The 20369-nt window shown below is 37.9% G+C and overlaps 1 protein-coding gene across 3 annotated transcripts in view; it reads left to right on the top strand.

The window, feature by feature from the left end:
* The window catches only part of IQUB (IQ motif and ubiquitin domain containing), an 82706-nt gene that overhangs the window by 47334 nt on the left and 15003 nt on the right, over positions 1 to 20369 (top strand). For all 3 annotated transcript variants that reach the window (XM_045191200.2, XM_024555065.3, XM_045191201.2), the window contains 3 exons: positions 4036 to 4211; positions 13423 to 13593; positions 18852 to 19028. In XM_045191200.2, the coding sequence (XP_045047135.2) occupies positions 4036 to 4211; positions 13423 to 13593; positions 18852 to 19028 (524 nt within the window). The remainder of the gene's footprint in view (positions 1 to 4035; positions 4212 to 13422; positions 13594 to 18851; positions 19029 to 20369) is intronic.

The following is a 20369-nucleotide window of genomic DNA, read 5'->3' as shown; positions in this document are numbered from 1 at the left end:
GTCTTAGTTACTGTATATAGTAAATGATTTTATATAGATTTTCCATATTAAAGTAGAACAAATATATTTTTTTATTTCTATGGAAAATAAAAGTGAAATTTCTCATATAAAACACATTTCTCAGTTTTCTTCTAGTCTTACAATTCTAAATTTAAACTCTCAGATTAATATTTTTTAAGTCTGTTTTGCTGTAGTTAAAATTTCTGGTTCACAAGCTCAGTAATTTATACCACTCTTCTATTTAATAGTATAGGTTCTGTCCTTGTTCTTAACTCTAGTATTTCAAACTGCTGCCCTCTTGTGGCCAAGAGTGGAAATTGCATAGTTTGAATTACATTGCCTAATATGAATTTTAACATTTCCTTCGAATAATGTGTCCCTTGGTTATGAAATGAAATGATATCAACTTAACAAATGGATTTAACTGTATAAGATAATATAATGAGTCAGATACAAGACTATATCCATGCAAACATGTTTGATTTTTTGTCTTTTAAAATTTTATGTATTATTCATTCATTCATTCTTTCATTTACTTATCTATCCATCAATCTGAATTGTCACTCATATCTCAGACTCAGTATAGGGGTCAATGTCCTTGAGAAACCTCTCCCGACAGCATGGATAAAACTCAGAGCCACTTTTCCGTGCCCCATTATTCTCTGTACACACCTCTCTTAATTGTTCACCTTTTTACCTATGGCATCTGATAGGACCTTGCTCGTATATCTAGTAAATGTGTTGAACTGAATCTTCTAAACTTTTTCTTTGTTTTGACTTGAGTTAACCATGTTTTCTGACTGTAATTATTATCTTTTGATCTTAAGGTACCTCAACTTTTAACTTCTGGAGACTCCGTGGGCCCAGTTCACTGACATCTGGCCTGGGAGTCTGAATCTTTCTTGGTTCTTCAGGCTTTCTTGGAAGTTCAGGCTTCCAGTCTGTGATGAGAAATTTATTCATTTTGGGGGGTTTTGTTTGTTTGTTTAGTGATGAGAATTTTAAAAAGAAGATGCATATGAACTGGAAATGGTGGAAAAGATGTATGTTCTGTTATTTTTTAATTTTCAAATTGTAATTAGATCTCAGAAATTTTAAAATGTGTGTGGACTTTAAATACTAGTCTTACACTTCCATTTTGTAATTGAACTTCAGACTCTGGATATTAGGTCATTTGTCAAAGAAGATAAATTAAGGAGATGAATATATTTTTTCAAATGAACCAATTTCTTTAATATCATTTTCTTTAAAAAATATTGAGGGTTAATTGGCATTTGTTATGGGCTGAATTTTGTTCCCCTAAAATTCGTATGTTGAATTCCTAATCTCCAGTGCGTCAGAATGACTGTTCATGGAGATGGGGCCTTTAAAGAGTTCATTAAGAATGAGTGAGGTCCTCTGAGTGGGACGTAAGATATTTGACTGGTGTTCTTCAAAAAGAAGAGATTAGGAAACAGCCATGCACAGAAAAAAGACCATACGAAGACACCAAAGAAGACGGTCATCTACAAGCCTAGGAGAGAGGCCCTCAGAAGAAACTAACTGCCATCCTCTTGATCTTGAATTTCTATCCTCCAGAACTTTGAGGAAATACATTTCTTTTGTTTAAGTCACCCATCCCATGGTACTTTATTATAGCTGCCCCCAAAAACTAATATATCATCACGTTTTTTTAAATCGCCCGTAGCGAATTTATTTTATGAAAGGGGGGCAGAATTTCTCTTGTTTCTCAATGTCTTCTATGTACAGTTCTGGAAATGGTCAAATGAGTTATCAAATTTATTTTGTCTCGCTGCTCCTGATTCCCGTGTTTTTCTATTTCTTATCAGTAGCTGGAACATGGTCTGTTTCTGGTGCCATGTTCCATCCCTCATTACAGATTTACAGGGAGGTGGTTCATCTGATGGAGAATATCTTACTCTTTGAGGTTGGCAGAATACCTTAAATAATACCCTAGTGGCCTAAATGTATTGCTGGGCTGAAAGGCTTCTAATGTAAAACTGGGAAGTAAAATAAGCTTGCTAGTATCATTCCATTTTTTTCTGCTTTCTGGGAATATCCATATAATGAAATAAATATTTTCAGTTATTATTTCCACAAGCAAACAACTTTTCTCTTCATTCGTATACTACCTTTTGGTATATGGAATTTATTCAATTTTTAAAAGTTCCTTTTGGTTGCTACTCTTAAATGATAAACTCATCAATTATGGGTTTCCTGCACTTGCATAACATTATTTAGCTCTTTATTTACAAATCCTCTTTGGACAGACCAAGCCATACAGGGTTTGAAGAACGTATTCCTGGTGAGGGACAGAGTAGATCCTTATACGGAACATGACTGGCAAGTTATTACCTGATCAGGATGATTTCAAATTGAATTTTAAGAGGAAGAAGAAATGGTCTGATTACACTGTGAAACAGGATGTCATGAAAAGCAGTGGTTAGCAGAAATGGCTATGGCTTCAGATATATACTTTTCATTGCAAAGACTGACGTTAAAGTAATTTGGCATTTTAATAGCAGAAAAATATAATTTCTAATTATATAAATAATATATAAATGTAATTTATATATTCTGCACTATCCCTGTAACATGCTGGAAAACTAATCATGTCTGGAATATAACAAAGCATTTTACTTGATTGAATCATATCTCATGGAAGATAAGGGAAAGTAATCTCATATGTCAAGAAAAGATGTACCCAAAGGAAGTCTTTAAGCCTAATGGTGAAAAAAAATGTCAGGCTTTTGGGCAAAGAGAAATGGAAAGAGAAGCAGACATTCTGTTCTTGTGGAAGGATTTTACAGTTTACCCAACTGGGAAGAAGCAAGGAAACACGTTAGTTCCTTCAATAAGGCGTATGTCTTTCTCACATCAAACCTTAAAGAGTTCCTTTCACATAGCATCTCAAAAGTGGTTATTGGATATTATGAACTGGCAAAAAAGTGATAGAATTTTGGCATGTATAATAACCAGATAAGTGAGCCAGGTTTGTTTTTAAAGTTCAGAAAAAATAGATTCGATTCTACGGCCACAATACAGTTCATGAGTGTCTAAAACGTCGTCCTTCTGACAATGCAATTATAAATTATCTTTATGTAAGAGGAAAGAATTAGATGGCTAATTAAGTAAAGGTGGCTCTCCAGAGTAAATCAACAAATAAGTTTGCATTGAAAAGGAACTCAAAAGGTGACATATTTTTGAGAGGCAGAGAGCAGTCAAGGTCATGGACCGTGGAGCCACACTGCCAGAGGTTTAGTCCTGGTCACCCGAACAAGTTAAATAGTCTCTCTTCTCCTGTTTCCTTTTGTATAAAATACAGGGTAATAGTAGCACCTATTCGCTGGTTTGTCAGGAGAGTAAATGAGTTCATACATGCAAGAAGCACTTAGGACAGAGCCTGGCACATAGGAAGCAGCTGTCATTTTTATGGTCTCATTTAATTAGAAAGAGGGGACTAGAAGTTGTGAGGAAACAGGAGATGAAGTAAAAAGTACAGTTAAAAAACAGATTTTTCTTTTAGTGCAGCCATCAGAATAGAAAGAAAGTTAAGGCAAGGTCTAGCTATAGCCTGAAACTATGGTTCCTGTATGGATTAGGAGAGAAGAGAATGAGACGTCTGGAAAGAAAGGCTGATTCGTGGGGTCAGACCATTCAGCATGTTCTGATATGTTCAGGGGTGAGGGTGTCTTGGGTGAGGCTGAAGTTGTGTAAACCTGCACGTCTGGACACACCTGCTGCCTTTGGGGAGGAATCCATGGGCATACTTACCTGGAGGCACAAGTTGACATTATCTATATTGCTGTTCTTTGGCTTCTGTTTGTTTGACTACTTTTATTGTTTAGTCTCTCAGCTTCTATTTCACCTCATTTTTTCATATATCAGATGCACACTGTGAATGATTCTATTCATATATAATTTTATTTAAATTGATACAAAAATAAAATACCGCTTGTCAGGATGTGATGGTAAAAAAATACTCTGTAAAGATGTGGGATTTTAAAACTTGAGTCTGCCATGTTATTCCTCTAGTCTGGCAACAAGAAGAACTGGGACGAATTAACCAATCTTTCACTGGAGCCGAAAGGAAAGCTGCTTTGTGTGAACTTCTGGAAAAAGAGAGCCAAATTATTGCTTCCATTGGGAGACATAGATACATTGCTTCTAATGCAAACCAGGAAGCAATGATACAAGCTTTTTTGAATAAGGTTAGTGAAGTACTAATTATTTAAATATCAGTATAGCCTCAGTTTAAAAATGCAAAGTAACTAAAAGATATACATTTTAAGAACTTGCAGGAATTTTGTTTAGTGTTTCGGTGACATATTTTTAAAAATCCTCCCTGTATTTTTTCTTTTTTGTGATACACTGTTAGATTTTAACTGCAGCATAGAATAATGATGGATAAGTAACATGAAATTAACATGTTCATTCTCAGCTGAAGGGACCAATGAAGGAAGAAAATGTAGACAATGTCCTTGTAACTGTTCACTTAGATTTAGTCTGGCTATAGAAATCAGGTGAATTGCACGCGCCGATAAAATGGAATATTAAATTCACAAAATGTCTTGTCTGGGGTGCCGCTACAGTGAGCAACCTGGGGAAATAGCTATTGATTAGTGTTTTTCCTCCTGCTTACCAGGTCATTAACTGATTGGAAATTTCTGACCAAAAGGATATATGGTTATTGAAAACCATGAAAATGTGCAATTAAGGGAAACGCTAAAGTAATTACCCTTTTGAGGTGAAATCGCTTGTTTGATATTAAATAGCCTGTTTCCATAGTGACCACTTTCCTTTTATAAACCTGATCTTCCAAACAATTGAAAGCCAACCAGCTACAAGAAGAAAAAGAATGGTGTTCTTCAAGATACTCGCCTGTGGGTATTCTAGTTGTAGGATTCTTGTTTGAGAGCATTTGTTTTCAAAAACTGTGTATATATATTTTTTTACTAGAAATGCCCTCCTGTTATTTTAACTGTACATCCTCTTGTTTGATCTCAGTTTTTCTTGTGGTTTGAACTACTACCTAAATCCTGGAATTCCCTGCAGTTCCAGGCCGGACCTGACCTGTCTGAGGAGCTTCCAAAATCACATACCCAAATGCCCACTGTCATTGCTCTTTGGATGTCCCCAGAGTCCACCTCCAGTCAACCCTGAAGCCATATCGTCTCACCATTCCTTCATCCCTCACCTCTAAACTTACCCTGTTCCTTAGCACTCACATCATTTATCTCTGCGAATGTTTCATCATCTACTCAGTTGCTTCGGGCAGAAAGCAAGGTGTTATGCTTGATATCCTAGGAACCACCAACTTGTTTGTTCTTTTACTTTAACAGTCTCTTCAATTCTTCGTTTCTGCATTCCCAAACCCACTGCTACAACTGTAAGGCAGTGGTTCTGTCACGGTACTCGGATGCTTCACATGTATCCACATAGGCCTTGTAGGCAAAGACGTGATCTGCAGCTAATCTGCGTCTTGGCGGAATGCCTTGTGATCCTACTGGAAAATGCAGGGAGCAGGGGCTTCTGAGGATTTGCAGTGGGCAGCTCCTCTCTCTTGCTGCCCTTTCTCCCCTGGGAGGCTGTAATGAGACAGGGCTTATCTTGTGTGTGTGAGCTTGACATTGATTTAAATAATTCTGGATGTCCTCCTCACCTGGGTTACTTTATGTCTCCAAATTAGGATCTTGGCCTCCAGTCTCACTTCTCAATTCCCTCCTCCACACTGCTGCCACTGCCACAGGGACCTCATTAAATACCACCTGCCCCTGCCCCTCCTCACTGCCCTCAGGGAAGGATTTTCATAATTGATTCTCAGAACACCTGCCCCACCCCACTGTTGTCTCCTTGCACACTACAGCTACACTGCTCCAGCTGTGCTCAATTACTGCTCGTACATCCTCAGAAAGATCATGGGCTCTTGATGCTTTTACATCTGGTCTTACCTCTACTTGGAACATCCTTTACTTCCTGCTTCAGTAGCCAGTTACTCACTCTTCAGACAAGCTCAGTCACCCTTTGTTCCAGAAAGGATCCACTTTTCCTCCTAATTTAGCCCGCACTATATGCTTTCCTGAGCCTGTCTCACTTCTCTCTTAGTACATTGTGGTCAGTTTTTATTATACCTATTTAGATGTCTGAATCCTTCCTAGATTCTGAGCTTCTGAAGGCAAGAGCTATTATAATCTCTGTATTCTCATATCTTAGCACAGAACTTATCACAGGGTATTTATAAATTCTTGTGGAAGAAGGCAGGGAGGAAAAATGAGGGACAGAAATATTGTATAATTTTATACTTCAGATATTCCAAGAAGTTACACAGTGTAGATACTGTCATTTCAAATTCTTGAATATCTTCATGTGAGAAAAGATGAGTCTACTATATTGAAGCCATCCTGTTCATATGTCTCCAGATTCATAGTTTAAATAAACTTACTCCTTTAGCAAGTTGTTTTATGTTGAAACCAATTACATCACTGGGGCCTGTGTTCCTTATGTGGCTGATTGTTAAGCTTACCAAGGAGGACAGCAGGGACCCAGGGCACGAGAGTGTTTGAAGTTGCCTGAAGCCTCTGAGCTGCCAGTGGACAGGGAAGAGGCGCTGCACCTTCTGTAGGATTTCCCACTTGTGCTGCCTCTGCTGCTTTGTTTCCCACAAACTATTTTAAATTCTTCTTGTAAATACTTTTACAATGTCTATTATTCTTATGCCTTTTTACCCTGCCCCCCATCCCTACCCCAATACTAAACACTTTTGAATTACAAAGAGTCCAAAAGTAGATTAAGTCCCAACATATAATAGCGACTCTGGAGCCGATTGAAGACCGTTACTGTTTCCCATGCGTTATATCACTCCAACATAAGGTCTAACAACAGCAACAACAAAGGTGAGATCTGGAAAATTTGGACACAAGAATTCCCATTAGGAAGGAAATTTTTTTTGTTTCTTATAAATAACTGATAAGTTGTTAGGGTTGAATCTGAGATTCTGAAGGATCCTCAGTGTAGGGAGAATTGTTTTCTGCCAGTAAAATGGAGGTTTTTTGTATTGCTAGGAGAACAAGAGAGTGAGAAGACAGTTGGAAGGTAATGAGGTACAATGTGGCTTCTTGTGACTTCTTAAATTATGTTACCAAATAAATGAAATATTAAATGCAAGATGGTATTTTTTTGGTAAGAGGAGAGGGAATGCGAAAAATGACCAGGTCTTAATGTCCAGATTGATTCAGGGCAACACACAAAGATGCAAGACCAGAAGAGTGAAGGGAGGGTGGAAAAGTTATGCAAAAGAACTTGTAGATATCAAGGGTCATGGGTTTTTTTGTAGGTCATGGGTTTTAGAATTGTAGTTCTAAATCTTTAGTCACCTCAGGTGATAAACCAGTTAATCTCACCAATCCCCAGTCTAAGACTTAGACGAAATGAACGTTTTGACTGATACAAGGGAATTTTGCCTCAGTTTTGACCAAAGTGTATAGGACAAGTAAAGTATAGCCACAGAATGGAGCAACTACATGCAAAGTCAATCCACAGTCCATTACATAACCTAATTAGTGTAGTCTTCAAAATATTGACTACTTGTGGCTTTGGGCCTGCTTTTAACCTGTTGTGGTAAATTATAAAGTTTTTGTTATTTGAATACAAAATCATTTTAATCATCTTTTTGTATATGATACCATAGTAAACATCACAGAAAACAGTTAAGATAGATTTTATAGTAAGTTTTTTTACAAATATTTATACAATGTCTACTCTTCTTTATGTCTGTCCACCTTATCACCTCAGTGCCCCCATGCCTAACATTGTCTCTAATATTCAGGAGGACTCAGTGTTGAGTTCATAAAACTTGAAGTGATTTATTAATCTGCAGTTCTTTCAATTGCTAAGTAAAAATATCTTTTAATTAATTCCTGAAGCTAGACAAGGTTAGAGTTTTTCAAATGTCAAAACTAAAAACCAGAGGCATAATACAGATTTTAAGATCCACATTTAGCACCATAATACATAGACATGTAAAGAGAACATTTTCTTTACTATGCTTAACTTTGGAGAATAAAATTCTATGTTGTGGTTTTGGTTGAACTTCACTGAATCTAAATAGTATGTGGATTGTTGAACTATAATATTTTATATCTTTTTATCCTGAACATAAAATTTCTCTGAGTAGTGAATAATATGATTTTGTTTTATTTTTTTAAAATATATTTTATTGATTATGCTATTACAGTTCTCCCATTTTCCCCCCTTTATTCCCCTCCACCCTGCACACCCCTTCCCACCCACATTCCCCCACTTTAGCTCAGGTCCGTGGGTCATACACATAAGTTCTTTGGCTTCTACATTTCCTACACTATTCTTACCCTCCCCCTGTCTATTTTCTACCTACCATTTATTCTACTTATTCTCTGTACATTTTCCCCCTCTCTCCCCCTACCACTCCCCTGTTGATAACCCTCCATGTGATCTCTATTTCTGTGGTTCTGTTCTGTTCTAGTTGTTTGCTTAGTTTGCTTTTGTTTTTGTTTTAGGTGTGGTTGTTAATAACTGTGAGTTCGCTGTCATTTTACTGTTCATATCTTTTATCTTCTTTTTCTTAGATAAGTCCCTTTAACATTTCATAGAATAAGGGCTTGGTGATGATGAACTCCTTTAACTTGACCTTATCTGAGAAGCACTTTATCTTCCCTTCCATTCTAAATGATAGCTTTGCTGGATACAGTAATCTTGGATGTAGGTCCTTGCCTTTCATGACTTGGAATACTTCTTGCCAGCCCCTTCTTGCCTGTAAGGTCTCTTTGGAGAAATCAGCTGACAGTCTTATGGGAACTGCTTTGTAGGTAACTCTCTCCTTTTCTCTTGCTGCTTCTAAGATTCTCTCCTTATTTTTAATCTTGGGTAGTGTAATTATGATGTGCCTTGGTGTGTTCCTCCTTGGTTCCAGCTTCTTTGGGACTCTCTGAGCTTCCTGGACTTCCTGGAAGTCTATTTCCTTTGCCAGATTGGAGAAGTTCTCCTTCATTATTTGTTCAAGTAAGCTTTCAATTTTTTGTTCTTCCTCTTCTCCTTCTGGCACTCCTATGATTCGGATGTTGGAATATTTAAAGTTGTCCCAGAAGTTCCTAAGCCTCTCCTCATTTTTTTGAATTCTTGTTTTTTCATTCTGTTCTGGTTGAATGTTTCTTTCTTCCTTCTGGTCCACACCGTTGATTTGAGTCCCATCTTCCTTCCCATCACTGTTGGTTCCCTGTACCTTTTCCTTTATTTCACTTAGCATAGCCTTCAGTTTTTCATCTAATTTGTGACCAAATTCAACCAATTTTGTGAGCATCCCAAATCCCAGTGTTTTGAAATGTGCATCTGATAGGTTGGCTATCTCTTCATTGCTTAGTTGTATTGTTTCTGGAGCTTTGATCTGTGCTTTTATTCGGGCCTTTTTTTTTTTTGGTCTCAACTAGCCAGTTACGCAATAAGGGGTGGAGCCTTAGGTGTTCACCAGGGCGTGGTAACCCACGTTGTTGCACTGTATGTGGTGCTGTATGTGGGAGAGGGGTTGGAGAGGGAACAATGGCACTTGCTCTGCTCTCTGCCGGCTTTCTGTCACTTCCTCTGTTACTCACAAGCAAACTGGGCCCTCTGGTGCTGATTCCAGGGTGGGTGGTCTTGTGTGCATTCTAGGACCTTGTGGGTCTCTCCAATGAACTCTCCTGTGAGGCTGGGAGTTTCTCCTGCTGCTGCCTCAACCCCCACAGGTGTTTTCTTTTCTTTTCTTTTTTTTTAAGACTTCATTTATATATTTTTAGACAGAGGGAAAGGGAGGGAGAGAAACATTGATTAGTTGGCTCTCGCATGCCCCCAGCTGGGGACCTGGACTGCAACCCAGGCATATGCCCTGACTGGGCATCAAACTGGCAAACTTTTGGTTGGCAGGACAGTGCTCAATTGACTGAGCCACACCAGCCAGGGTCCCACTGGTGTTTTCAATCAGACGTTTGAGGCTTTATTTCCCTGCACTGGAGCTCTGGGTTTCGTGGTCTGTCTCGCCCCCCAGTTGCTTTCCCCAGTTTATCCGCACGTGAATGAGGGACCACCTGCTCCACCAGCTGTGGCTTCACTGGGTCTGCCAGCCTCGGCCTTGCCGCAAGTCCTCTCTGCCTGGCTGCCCGTCTCCGCCCCTCCTACCAGTCTGGATGAATGTTTCTTCTTTAACTCCTTGGTTGTCAGATTTCCATACAGTTCAATTTTCTGTCAGTTCTGGTTGTTTTTTGTTTTTAAATTGTTTTTGTCCTTCTTTTGGTTGTGCAAGGAGTCACAGTGTGTCTACCTACGCCTCCATCTTGGCCAGAAGTTGAATATGATTTTAAATGAGTCCAATCAAGGCTTTGAACCAGTCATCTATTATGAATTCTATAATAACCCTTTATTCTCCTTAAGAGGATCAATCTAAAGATTTTTTTAAAGTATTCATTCAATAGTTTATACTTTTAACACAACAAACATTGACTTCCACTGGTTATCAAATGTTAAAAACTCAACAAGTTCACAGAGATGAAGAAATTCAGGTCAAGAAATCTGAACAAAGTATCATCAGCCAGTTTCTAATACATCTTTGATGCTTTTACCCAACTGCATAAAGAGACCACTTGCGTTTTGTAGGAGGCTTTGTCAAGGTCATTTATTGATTTGATTCTCTTTGATTTGCACACCACTCCTCATAATCACAAACTGAAAAACTGCAACCCATGTTAGCTGTGTCATTTAAATGTTTTTTCTCACTACTTCAGTGGCCTACACCTAATGGGACAGAAAAATCAATGGACTCTTGCCTCTCTCCGAGCACCACGCTACACAGGGGTGTCCTCTGTGGATGAACAAAACCCTTTTGCTACAGAAAAGAAAAGTTGATCACTGCCCAGTAGCTTTTTGGGTGGGTTATGATTATTCTTAATTTGTGCCCTCAGGGACTTGAGTATTAATTTAGGAGGAAGAAAAGCCCTTCTCTGTCAGTGTAGTCACTTCTTCTCTTTTGTGGAAGCCTGCTGCTCTTGAGATTTGTGTTATCTCTCCACCTTTCCTTCCCTGAAATGTGTGTTCCCGCTGTTCCTCTGTTTCCCTCCTCCAGACTCTGTGCTGTCTCATTTGTTGGCAGCTAAGTGGAATTTATTATGTTCTTGTTTTCTGAATCAGTTTAAGAACATGATTGCTGTACATCTCTTAGTACAGCCAAAGCATTCAAAGAAAAGAGGAAATAGGGAAGAAAAATCAACAAAGTTGACATTTTCCTGCATCATGGTAAAAAAAAAAAAAAAAATCTTAAGGCCTGAAATTAAAGAAGCCTAGATTTAAAGACCAAATTATCAGTGTTGGTAGAAATAAATCCAAGTATAAAAAAGCTTTGCCGATAGATTTTTAATATCTTCTCAGTGCTAACATTAATAAACTTGAACTTCAAATCTAGGCTTCTTTTGTATCCCCTTTCCTCTGGCTAACTCCTAGTTTTTCTTCAGGTTTTATCTTAGATACTACTTTTTTTTCACCAGTTAAGTGCTTCATAGCAACCTGTAGTTACCTATTTACCTGCAATCATCAAGCATAATTACCCTTCTTTATTTTCTTATCTTTACATCCCATTAGGTCTGAGAGTTCTTGAAATCAGGATAGTATTTTATCTACCAGGTACCTAATGGTACGTTTAATAGAGCCAACCCTGAGGAAAACTGCATGCAAAATTAGACTTTCAAATATTGCAGTACAAACTTGGCTTAAGATTGCTTGTTCCTTAAAACTTTTAAAAAGAGCTTTGGAACAAGCATTAAATTTCAATAACACTCTAAGGCCTACCCCAAATAGCTGTAGTCAATTTAAAACAAATTTTTTTTATTTCGAAGTGATAATCATTAAATGATAAAAACACTTTATTGTTGAGCTATTTCCCTTCTTTAATTCTTAATAAATTTTACTTAATTCTGTCAGGCCACTAACATTAAATTATTTAATATTAGATTTATGCTCTAAAATGTAAATTAATTATAGGGCTGAAGCTTCTCACTTGCTGAATTAAAACTAGAACTGAGAATCTAAAGTTTCTGATTCATTTTGGCTTTCCTCAGAAAATGATACCATTACTTTGAAACCATATGAAATGTAACTTTTCAAGTTTACTTTGTAGCTCTAAATATAGTTTAGCTAATATGAAATATAAAAAAATTAAAGGTACATTGATGCTTAACTAAAAATTCCCCATAACATTGTCATTCCAAATGCATCTTTACATTATTTCTTTATTTGGCTAGTCTACATTCTTGATGATTTGTCCCAATACATGGTCTTCTACTTAAACTTTGAATGATATCAAAGCTAAGATTTAAGTGGTTGTAAATATGGCATAAATTGAACTACAGCTCTCCAAAGGAATTACCAGTCAGCCTCCAGTATTTGAACAGTTAATAGTCATGATAACATAGCCTTGTTTGAAAGAAACTGGGCAGCTTTTATACTATAAAGTAGAAGAGCAAATAGACTGTGAGTGTTCATAGGGAGATTTCCAGGTAAATGCATCTCAAAGGAGGGAACAGAAGCAGTTCTGTTAGGCAAACACAGACTAATCATCATCATCAAAGATTGTGCTGAGGTCCCGAGTCTGCAGAGCACTTATGCCACCTCTTGTCTCTGGTCTCTGAATTCTTAACCTGGAAGTACTCAGAGGAGCATCAGGGCAAGTGAAGTCTATTTTTAATGCTCAGTTCAGGAGGTGGGCTAGTTGGGAGGTACCATGCCAGATTTGGAAATAGAAAGTGAGAATCTTAGCCGTCTTCGGGGAGGCAGGGACCATAGCACTGCTAAGAAAGCTAAAAAAAGCTGTTTCACTCTGGACATCTGCTGTGTGAAGAACTATGAACTTGTTGTAGATTGATTAATCTAGGAAACAAAACTGTAACTCACACAGTTCTTTATATCTTTAGGCTTAACACATTGAGGATTGTAACAATTACTCCACAAATGTTGTCTTCAATTGGCAAAGCATGATCAAGACACATTTCTACAACTCATTATAATTAAACCAAGCAGATAACTTTTAAAAACATTCTAAATAGCATGCTTTTTCCCAAGGGGGTAATGTGTTATTTCATGTGCCCTTCAAGCCATTCAACAGTATGTTGAGTAGCTAGTACAAATTAGTAGCAAATTCTGAATCCTGTAGATGTGTTTATATTTTATACACTGAAGAACTCTCTCATATTTTGTTTTCCCCTCAAATGCCTTACTCTCCCATGGTGTATAAATTTTTCAGTTAGTTTTCTCACATTTTAGTGATACTTTATATAAAGCACATGATATTAAAGTAAACAAACTTTTAACGGAAAGGACAAAATTATTTTTTAGCCATTAACTGATCATTATAAACATATTATTTTTAAGTGTTCAGCTCCAAAGACGTGGAGAAGATTAGACGGCAAAGTAATTGAGATGGATACACAGTTCACTATCAGAGCCAGAGAGCTGCAAAACATCTATAAATGCATTATTCTGAAAAATCTCTCTCAAGACGAGAGGCTGGATGTACTGTTAACGCTTAAACACACTGTGAAGGTATGTTGCCTTTCTCTTATTTGGGGTTATCCATATCACTATCAATAAAAACTTAAATACTAAAATAAGCAAGATATTTGTATTAGGTGATTATAAAGGTGATTAACAAATGTTTATGTACATTTTATTTTGTGAACAACTATATTGTTTTGGTATAATTTGGGGAGGATATGGTTTATGCATTAATATATATCTAAAAGTTCTCAAGGTATATATTATGACATAAAAATGTAAATATGGCACAATGAATATTCTAAATGTAAATATATTTTATATGTGTGCAGTGAAGCAAATATGTGCAAATATATTGCATGGGATCAATACTCAGTTCAGTCAAACAGCAACTACTATCTATATATTTTGACAAAAATTTTATTTTTAGCAATTTTAAAGCAGCATCAGTGTAAGCATTTTTGTCTTTTTTCCTCATCAATTATTGATTTTCTATGTTTTAGTCCTGCTTTTAATGGAAATGAAGCAGGTGTCACAGGTCAAGTTCCCAAGAAAGGCAGGGATTTGTGTGCAGGAAGTTTCTTGGAGAGTGCTCTTAGGAGTAACTCTTATGAGGAAATAGAGAAAGCAGATTGGTTCTCTTTTTTGGAAAAAAGAAAAATTGAACTCTGGTGCAGTCTCAGCAATGATTTCAGCCAGTCTCACAGGGACCTCTGAGACTGTGCAGACCTACGAGTTGTCCTGCATTGAGGCGGGGGCTGGAGTTTTACTCCCACACTGCTCATTTACCAAATGTGGCTTGTCCCCAAGAAAGAGGTATGACTTTGTTTCATTTTCACTTTAATCTTATATTTGTAACTTAAGTGACTTTTCTCTGAATAGTTTAAAAAAACCAAAACACTCTATTACCATGACTCCAGGTTGTGGAGTCAGTGTGACTCCAGCTACACTGACTACACGTCCCCGAAACACAGTCGCTCAAGTCAAAGCAGTCAGTATTTAAGGGTCTAGAGAACGAAGGGCTGCGCCGGCCCAAAGCCAGTAGGGAAGCACACGTTTGCTGCCAGGCCTGCCCATGGTTGGAGTCCAGTCAACATCCCTCTGAACAGTCCAGGTTGTGCTTGAGTGACCAGGGTTTTGGGAAGGTGTCAGTTTCCTTGATACCCAGAGGTCTAACCCTCTTTGCTGGACTTGTCTATCAGTATCCCAGAAGGGAAGGGGATAGAGAGGAGGTGACGCTTTATAATACTATTTACTTCACTCATCCTTAAATGTGACTTTGAATGAGGCATCTGTCTCTACCAGAAAGCGGTTCTCAGAAAGGGACTCCGTTGAGAGTGTTGGTCAGCAGTAAACCAGCAGTGGGGGGGCATGATTACAGCAGGTCTGAGCACAGCATACACTGCACCTGCTGCTGCTTGGACCCACTGGCTTCGTGTTGTAAGTTCTGGGAGCAGCTCCTCTGGATCGGGGTAGGCCCTTTCTTCCTGGGGAAATTTGTAAGAGCAAGGAGGATGAGGTAACCGCAGCTCCTATTGTCATTGTCCTTAAGGCCATGACATATACACTTGTCCCTTTCCTCTGCTACCTATTTTAGATTTTCCCACCCTAAAGTAGCACCTTTACTGTCTAGGTGGCCTACCTGTTGGGGTGACCCACACCTTGAGAGATCTAGACCATAGATCACAATGTTCTTCTCAGACTGAGGCTAACTAGACTTCATTTATTGTCAAAATTAGGCAAGGGTGTACCAACAAATGCCCATTACCTGGGTGCCAAAAATATTCTTCCTTATTGGGTAATAACAGCCCTACTGCCTTTGAAAGATCAAGGTTGATTACCTTTACAGACATGTAGCACTTTTCTTGTCCTGGGTCGTTTGGCCTAAGGAACCCAGGCATTAATTACATGTAGTTTAATGTTTAATAGGAGTCTTGCTGTGTCCACTGCTAGAAACGTTTTCCCTCCAGGAATTAAGACTTCTAACTTTGAAGAGCACAGAATTGCAGGAACAGGAAGCAAAAATTCCCCAGCTAGTAAGTGGAGCCACTTCTACTTCCATCTCCTTGGTTTATAGGGTGGAGCAGTTTCTGGGGCTTCTACTTAGTCTTCCCTATCACCTTAGCTCAAGAAGTCAAGAGAAGGGGGAGCCTTGCCAAGTACCAAGTATTCCACTCCAACAATATATTTAAGGATTATGGAAATGAACAGTGGGTGGGTCTCTGAACCCAGTGGACCCATTGTGAACTGGACGTGGCTAAGGATTCCTTTTATTTATTTATTTATTTATTTACTTACTTACTTACTTACTTATTTGGTTGGTTGGTTGGTTGCTTGTTTTTATTCCCATATACCTTCATTCAGGGTGTTGGGCCTTTATTCCCCTATACTGATTACTCGTTTCATTCAGGGTATTCCAGGAAAGAAAGCATAGCCTTGAATGAGGGAGTTCTTTTAAATTAATGGCAGCGACTTTCAGCGAATACGGCTTTCTTCAGCTGAAGGCAATCTGCAGAAGGGCTCAGCTGAGAGTTGCCAGCTGCCAGCCCTATTAGCAGCTGGGAGACCGAGTGCTTTGGTTCTGAAGTGGGGGTAATCCAGATAGCACATCATAGCATTCACTATAATGAATGTCTTCTATATTCCTAATTAAAGGAGGAAAACCCAAGTATGATTAGGACCACTGGTATAGCTCTTATATCTTATAGCTCAAATCAAAGGCAATATTTGACTTCTGTTATTGTCAATATAGATAAATTAAATGGGCAATTCAGTTAAAAATATTTGGCTTCTGAAAAAGATTTTGAGTTTACTAAGTTCATAAGACACTTGCCAGATGCCACCTTCAGTTTATGGAATAAAGATATAAGTTGTTTCTGAATTATTGTCTGTGCTAACTATTACAAAGTTTGTACATAGACAGTAGATTGGGTAACTGCATGGTGCATCTATTTTGGTCATTAGTAGGAGCCACACTGCTAGAGCATATAGGTACAGCTCTCCAAACGATAATCAGCAGCTCACTATAAATAACAACTGAAAACATGTCAGCCATATATAGATCTATCTACGAGAATCTTGTGATTACAATCTAAGAATTTCATGAGTATAACTTACATACCTCATGTGGGTTCTTTGCTTCCTAATTGCAGAGAACTCTCACTCTCTTAAGAAACAAGAGCAAAACACATAAAGTTCTTAAGAATTAAGTAGATGAGTAAAATGGTTTTTGTTGGGAGACAAGTCACCATCGGTCTCTTGCATTCCTGCCCATATTGAGAGCAGAGGAATTAAGTGCCTTTTCTTGGACTACCCTTTCAAATAAGTTTGTGTAGTGACTAGCCTTGGAATATAGAGATGGTGAGGAAGAGAGGGAGAAACAGAAGATCTGGAGGTGGGAGATAATCTGTAGAGGCAGTAAAAAGACCATTTGGAAAAAAGAGAGTGCAGGTAGGGGATGTGGTAGAAATATTCTTATCTGACGTAATTATGACCATTATCTGGTTATTTAAAAAAGCTAAAGGTGGCTTATAAAAGATAAATTGGGCATCTCTTAAACAGTATATTTAAGCTGTTGTATCCACATGTATTCACTTATGGCTGTGCAACCTTAAATAAGTAATTTAATATTTCTGAAAATCAGTTTCAATTAATTTATAAAATTAGTTGCTTTGAGGATATAAATATGTATGCATACATATATAATATAAAATTAAAATATCTATATGTCTCAGTGCTTACAAATAGGGAGCCCTTAATAAATAACAGGTATTATTTTGATGACAATTACTAATATAGACAAGTGAATTTTAAAACTGAGTACACATTTGAATTATCTGGAGAGCTTGAAAAGGAGAGAGAAAAAGAGAATGACAGACAGACAGACCCACACATACACAGAGATTATGAGAATAAATGATTAGGAATAGTATCTAGGCCCCACTACAGAGCAGTTAGATTAGATCCTCAAGTGTGAGAGAGATGCTAAAATCTCCCCAGGTCCTTCTAATGTGCCTTCAGGGTCAAGGACCATTGATGCAGACTCATGTATTAGCTATGCAAAATATACTTAAAAAGTACAGAAGAGTATTATTTTATTGTTACTGACTTTACCTTCTGACTCATTCATTCACACTATGTTTCTCATGTGATGCGGATCCCGGCCGGCAGGGTCTGTGTGTTGTGGCTGTGATAAACAAATTCACGTGGACTACAGAAGTCCTGTGGAGGAAAAGGGATGGTGTGGCCACTCTCTAAGTGAGAGAGAGGGCCCTGACCCCTGCCTGGACAGGCTTTTATTGCTTTTCTGGGTACATAACATTGAGAATGATCCTCATTTACTATGCACAGGTTTGATATAGGTGATTACCTTTTATAGATAACAAAGGCAAGAATGTTGCTAATTACTTCAAAGACAAGTATGTTCCAGATCAAGGGGAAAAGTGGTTGACCTGATTACACTCCATACTTGGGAGGTTTAGCACAGATTTTAGGAAGTTACTTTAGAGATACGCAGTAAACATTTGCTGCCTCAATTCAGGGTGAGGGAGTTTTAGCAAAAGCAAGCCCCATAGCAGCCTAAGTACAATGCAGTCCTGATTCCCCACGGGAGAACCCATCCATGGGTCCTGTGTGCCGGACCTCACTCCCCACTGGCCTTTCTGAGTGGGGGCTGGGCTACATTTCCCATACCATGTGGATAGGTTCCCTATATTCATGGTCCTCTGTTGGGCAGTTGGAACAACTTACTTCTATTTGACTACTTATAAATCCTTCTACCTTAATCACTTAACTCTTACCTGGGCATTCTAACTCAAACACACTCATTTCTATTACTTTATTAAAATTATTGTGAATTATAGTAACATACAGATAATATGCGTGATTTTGTGCCTTGATTCTTCTGCTTGATATTACTTTGTAAGATTGAAACTATTATTGAAACTGTAGTTCATTTATTTCCTTACATTAGATAATATTCTGGTATATGAACAAGCCATCACTTATTTATATAATCAATTTATTTATGGCTCTTTGGTTGTTTCTAATTTGGGGTTACTGTGAACAATGACTTGACCTGCATATTTCTCTAAGCACTTAAGAGTAGAATTGCTGGGTTATAGACTATGCATATATTAAACTCTACTAGATAATGTCATTTTTTTTCCAAATTAGTTGTGCCAATTTATACTTCTATTAGTGATGTTTCATTTCTTCTAGACTCGAGTTTCATTTTCTTTGTGTGGTAATTTTGAAAACTGACTGACTTTTAGAGTTCTATACTGAATATTTTGTGTCTTATACAGGAACATGAATGTAAACTGACTCAAGAAATTCTAGAATTGATTGACAGAGAGGTTGACCTTATGATGAGAGGAGTCAAACAAGATAACCTTGAGGGACTCAGAAAAAGAATTGCAACGCTGTTTTTTCATTACATCAAAACACCTCTATTTAATCCAGAAGTTTCAAGACACCTTAAGGTACTCTATTTTTTTCCTGTATTCCTTTCTCAAAAATTTTAATATGTGCTCTATTATAAATAGAAGTATATTCAAATTTTGCTTTAACATTTCACTTGGGGTCTATGAGGAAGGCCTTATTGTGAAATTTCTTTTTGAGTGATTATTTTTTATGTTGATATATTAAACTTATTTATTTAACTTCTTTGGTGTCTGCATTTCCAACCTTCAGTTTTTTCCTAATCTCTGAACCCAATTTCCACTTGAATAATGCACTATGTTGAATGTATCGTGATCTCTCACACCTTCATGCTTTTGCATGTACTGGTGCTTCCCCCTGGAATGCTGTCCCCATCCTTTACAGAGCCAACTGCTGTTCATTTTCTAAGACCTGATTCACATATCCTCTCCTTCATGAGGCCCCAGAGATCCTGGATTTCTGAGATTTTTAATGTTTTTGTGTGTGTCCCTTTAGAATACTTATCACATAGTTGTAATTATTACTAGACAAATCCATGTAGCTATACTGAGAGAAATTCAAATGTAACGTGTTTGAATTAAACTGTCTTCTAGGGATTTTGCTCTCCATGCCTTACTGCATTTTTTTAATTGTTGTTCTATTACAGTTGCCCTAATTTCCCCCCATTACTCTCTCCTGCCCTGCCCCCCACTCAGTTCCCACCCAGTTGTCCATGTTCATGGGTCATTTATACTGGTTCTTTAACTAGACCCTTCCCCTTCTTCCCTCCCTTGTACCCCTCCTTCCACATCTCTGGTCCCTGTCAGTTTGTTCCTTGTTTCCATGCCTCTGGTTCTTTTTTGCTCATTTCTTTGTTTTGTTCATTAAGTTCAATTTACAGATTATATCAGGGTATTTGTCTTTTGCCACCTGGCTTATTTCACTTAGCATAATGCTCTCCATTTACACACATGCTATCACGAAAGGTGGGAGTTCTTCTTTATTTCTGCTGCATAGTATTCCATTGTGTAAATGTACCACAGTTTTTGATCCACTCATGTAATGATGGGCACTTAGACTGTTTCCAGCACCTGGCTATTGTAAGTAACACTGCTATGAACATGGGGGTGCATCAGTTCTTTTGAATTGGTGTTTCAGGATTTTAAGGTATAATCCCAGAAGTGGAATCACTGGGTCAAAAGGCAGCTCCATTTTTAGTTTTATGAGGAAATTCTATACTGTTTTCCACAGTGGCTGTACCAGTCTACATTCCCACCAACAGTGTACTAGGGTTCCCTTTTTTCTATATTCTCACCAGCACTTGTTGTTTGCCGATTTGTTAATAATGGCCATACTGACTGGTATGAAGTGGTACCTCATTGTGGTTTTAATTTGCATCTCTG

The sequence above is a fragment of the Desmodus rotundus genome, chromosome 6 (genome assembly GCF_022682495.2).
Source record: "Desmodus rotundus isolate HL8 chromosome 6, HLdesRot8A.1, whole genome shotgun sequence".
Classification (NCBI taxonomy): Eukaryota; Metazoa; Chordata; class Mammalia; order Chiroptera; family Phyllostomidae; genus Desmodus; species Desmodus rotundus.
The sequence above is the reverse complement of the archived record's forward strand: the minus strand, read 5'-3'. Positions and strand labels throughout refer to the sequence as shown.